At 40.8% G+C, this 3089-nt stretch overlaps 1 protein-coding gene across 2 annotated transcripts in view; it reads right to left on the bottom strand.

Annotated features, from left to right (window-relative positions):
- Positions 1–417: 417 nt before the first annotated feature.
- The window catches only part of adat1 (adenosine deaminase tRNA specific 1), a 30392-nt gene continuing 27720 nt past the window's right edge, over positions 418–3089 (bottom strand). For both annotated transcript variants that reach the window (XM_019865303.1, XM_019865304.1), the window contains exon 10: positions 418–717. In XM_019865303.1, the coding sequence (XP_019720862.1) occupies positions 585–717 (133 nt within the window). In that variant the 3' untranslated portion in view covers positions 418–584. The remainder of the gene's footprint in view (positions 718–3089) is intronic.

The raw sequence follows: 3089 nt of genomic DNA, 5'->3' as shown, positions 1-3089 counted from the left end.
CAAAGACTCGACTAAAACTGAAACACGCCGCCAAAAACAACCCTGATGTGAAATGTGATGAGTTACACTCCAATTGTCAAGATAAAAGGGAAAATCTGTTGGTTGATAAAAATTTTAATGGCTTCAATAACCGCCAAAATGTAAACTTTGACAACAAATTTGTCATTATAGCGATAACGGGAGCAAAGACGTGCTCTGGAGTATTTTTGATGAATTGGTGGCCACTTCTTGACCACCAAAATCCTGTCAATTTTCCCAAAACAAAGTGTTATCTCACTTGTGTCTTAGGCTAGAATTATTTGTATGACGCTTTGTTAATTAATCCCACACCAAAGGGGACCTTTGCACCATGACTTGAGTCAAAGGCCTATTTTTGGGCCTTAACTTTCTTTCTAATTAGGAGGGAGTAGGCACAGATTTACGAGGGCAATGACTTTTTATTATACTCCAGAGTGAATCCATTTATGTTTCTAGACGACATCAGTGAAAATGGTTATTGTTCTGGGATTTGAGGGACACAATCACAAATCCAAGTCTATCGTGAGTTTGTTCCTCCAATAACCTTCGTCGAGCTATATTGGGTTTCATCTGAAGAGCAGGAGGTCTCTGTCACTGCGTGGCCAAAGAGGGAAGGCCTGATTGCGAAGTAGCTGCCAAGCTTGTTGGTAGGCCTCAGATGCCTCCTTGTAGTCCAAGTACGTGTGCAGATCAGTCCTCCTGCGGATATACAATCATATAATATTCATTCACACTTGAGTGATTGCATCAGCTTCTTTTCCGAAAGAACAGTTTACGGCAGGGGGGTCAAACTCATTTTTTTCGCGGGCCTGATTTTAGTCACAATTTCCCTTGGAGGGCCGTTATGACAGAAACCATACAAAGAAGTCAAGAACAACGGTCTCTTCAACTACTGTTTAAGTTACTGTTATAAGATGAGATTAGAAGACCATTATTTGTCTCACAATTCCCTTTTTTTCTTTTTTTAAAGATTGAGATAAGATAAGACTGAGGGGGTTTGGTAACAAGAAACTGCTTACAGTATCACTTTTCTTTATTAAAAATGAGAATTTGAAATTTGGTACAGATTTCAGATAGCATCTTGAAAGTTGACATCTTTGATTTGCTTTCGTGGGCCACATAAAATGATGTGGCGGGCCAGATCTGACCCCGTTTGGTTTATGGTATTCAATAGAGCATTGTCCTCCGTCAAAGCTGTACAACTTAAAACATCCAGCGGTTTGACTGAAAACTCAGTAAATGTGAAGTGATCATTTGCAGTCCATCCTAATTGTGGTGATAATCCACATTACAGGAGCTAGCCACAGACCATACAGTAAAAATACAGTCAAAGCTTTGCTGAGCTCAAAACTGTGGAGAGATATTCCAAATACATTCAATAATAATATGTGCACTTCCCTCAAACCACTGAAAAAAAGGCTGTATGGCTGTAAAGTTAAATTAATCTTTTTTATTTTATGTACTGTAAATTCCGGGCTACAGACCGCACCTGATTAAGAGCCGCATGCTCAGATTTATGAAGAAAAATCAATTTTGTAATTATATGCGCCGCACCGTACTATAAACCGCTGGCCAATGAGTAGGCGGGGGTTTGCTTCTGCGTCCCTGCCACCTGTAGCGCCTCCGGGTGAGGCCGAGGACGCGGTCCCCTGCTGAACCCCCGCAGAAAAAAAACACAACATTTCTTAAGGTTAAAATAATCTCCATATTTTTATGAGCATGATAAATGCATTTGCACAACGAAATTACGCTGAAACAATAAGAGGCCAGACAAAGAGAGATCTCGATGCGCATTTGTGTAGTTACGAGGAGAAATACTGCAGCCCACTCGGCTTTAAATAGAATAATGCAGTGACCTTTTTTATTTACAGTCCGAGTGAGAGGCAAATCAAATGTCAGAGGGTCTTCGTCCATATTTATTATTTCATCTGGGCTGATGGAATTCTCTGCTATCTTTGTTTATGTGAATGTGCGGAACGAAGCAAGTTTGTCCTCGTAATTGGGAGGGAGCTGCTGACACAACGTCGTCCGTGCCCGAATAGTAGAGCTAAAATCGGTCCTAAAAATATTGAGCCTGACCCGACTTGGCCCGAGGGTATTTAAGCCCGCCCCGGCCTGAGCCCGATCACTTAACTTGATTTGCAGGCCCGAGCCCGAAGCAAACCCGAGATTTCATATTTTATTTGTGAGGACTCGGGAGGAGGAGGGGTGATTTCTGATAACAAAGCCTGTCTTTTGTAACGAAATCTAAGTTAAACAAGACTGTATAAACATTTACATCTTTTATATTTCTGTTTCTGAAGAGGTTATATTAACCAACAATTTTCCATCATTGACGGATTTTTTTTCAGAGTGGACGGGGAAAATTTAAGGCCGTCCGTCATTTTGACGGGTTGAAACTAGGGCCATAAACCACAACAGCACATTGTGGGCTACATACGGCCACGGTAGATGTCAAAATTATACCATCCTCTGATATAAATAACCAAAATATTATGTCTTTCCTTTGTTTTGGTCTAAAGAAGCACAAGAACATTTGGAAAATGTTGAAATTTAATGAACATATTTACAAAACATTTCATGAAACACCTTACATTTCTTTAGACCAGGGGTGCCCAAACATTTTGGACCGAAGATCGACTTTTCGAACAACCAACCTCCCGCGATCGACGCGTTACGCACGCCATGATGAGCAACAGCCTGACATAGAGGTGTGCGACGCACATTTACAGCCTGTTAATTATCGTAGCTCACACGTACCGTTTTACAGTGCTTCCCTCGGCCCTCTAGATGTCAGGTTTCGGACAAGCCGAAATAAGTTTGGATCCCAAAAGTGTAGACTCCAACAAGGTCTCCGTTACAAAAATGTTTAATACAAAAAATTCGAACCGACAAAGTAGAACATAAAGCGCTGGTCCAAACAAGGACCAGGAAGAACAAAACAAAAACGAATAACAAAAAGCGCTTGCACAAAAAGGCAAGGGAGGAAAACTAGTATCGAGAATACAAATGAAAAACAATGTAACAACTACACGCAAGAAAAAGCAAATTCACAAAACAAAGCCATACAT

The sequence above is a fragment of the Hippocampus comes genome, unplaced genomic scaffold, assembly GCF_001891065.2.
Source record: "Hippocampus comes isolate QL1 unplaced genomic scaffold, H_comes_QL1_v1.1 scaffold180, whole genome shotgun sequence".
In the NCBI taxonomy this organism is placed as follows: Eukaryota; Metazoa; Chordata; class Actinopteri; order Syngnathiformes; family Syngnathidae; genus Hippocampus; species Hippocampus comes.
This window is presented reverse-complemented; position numbering and strand designations above follow the sequence as displayed.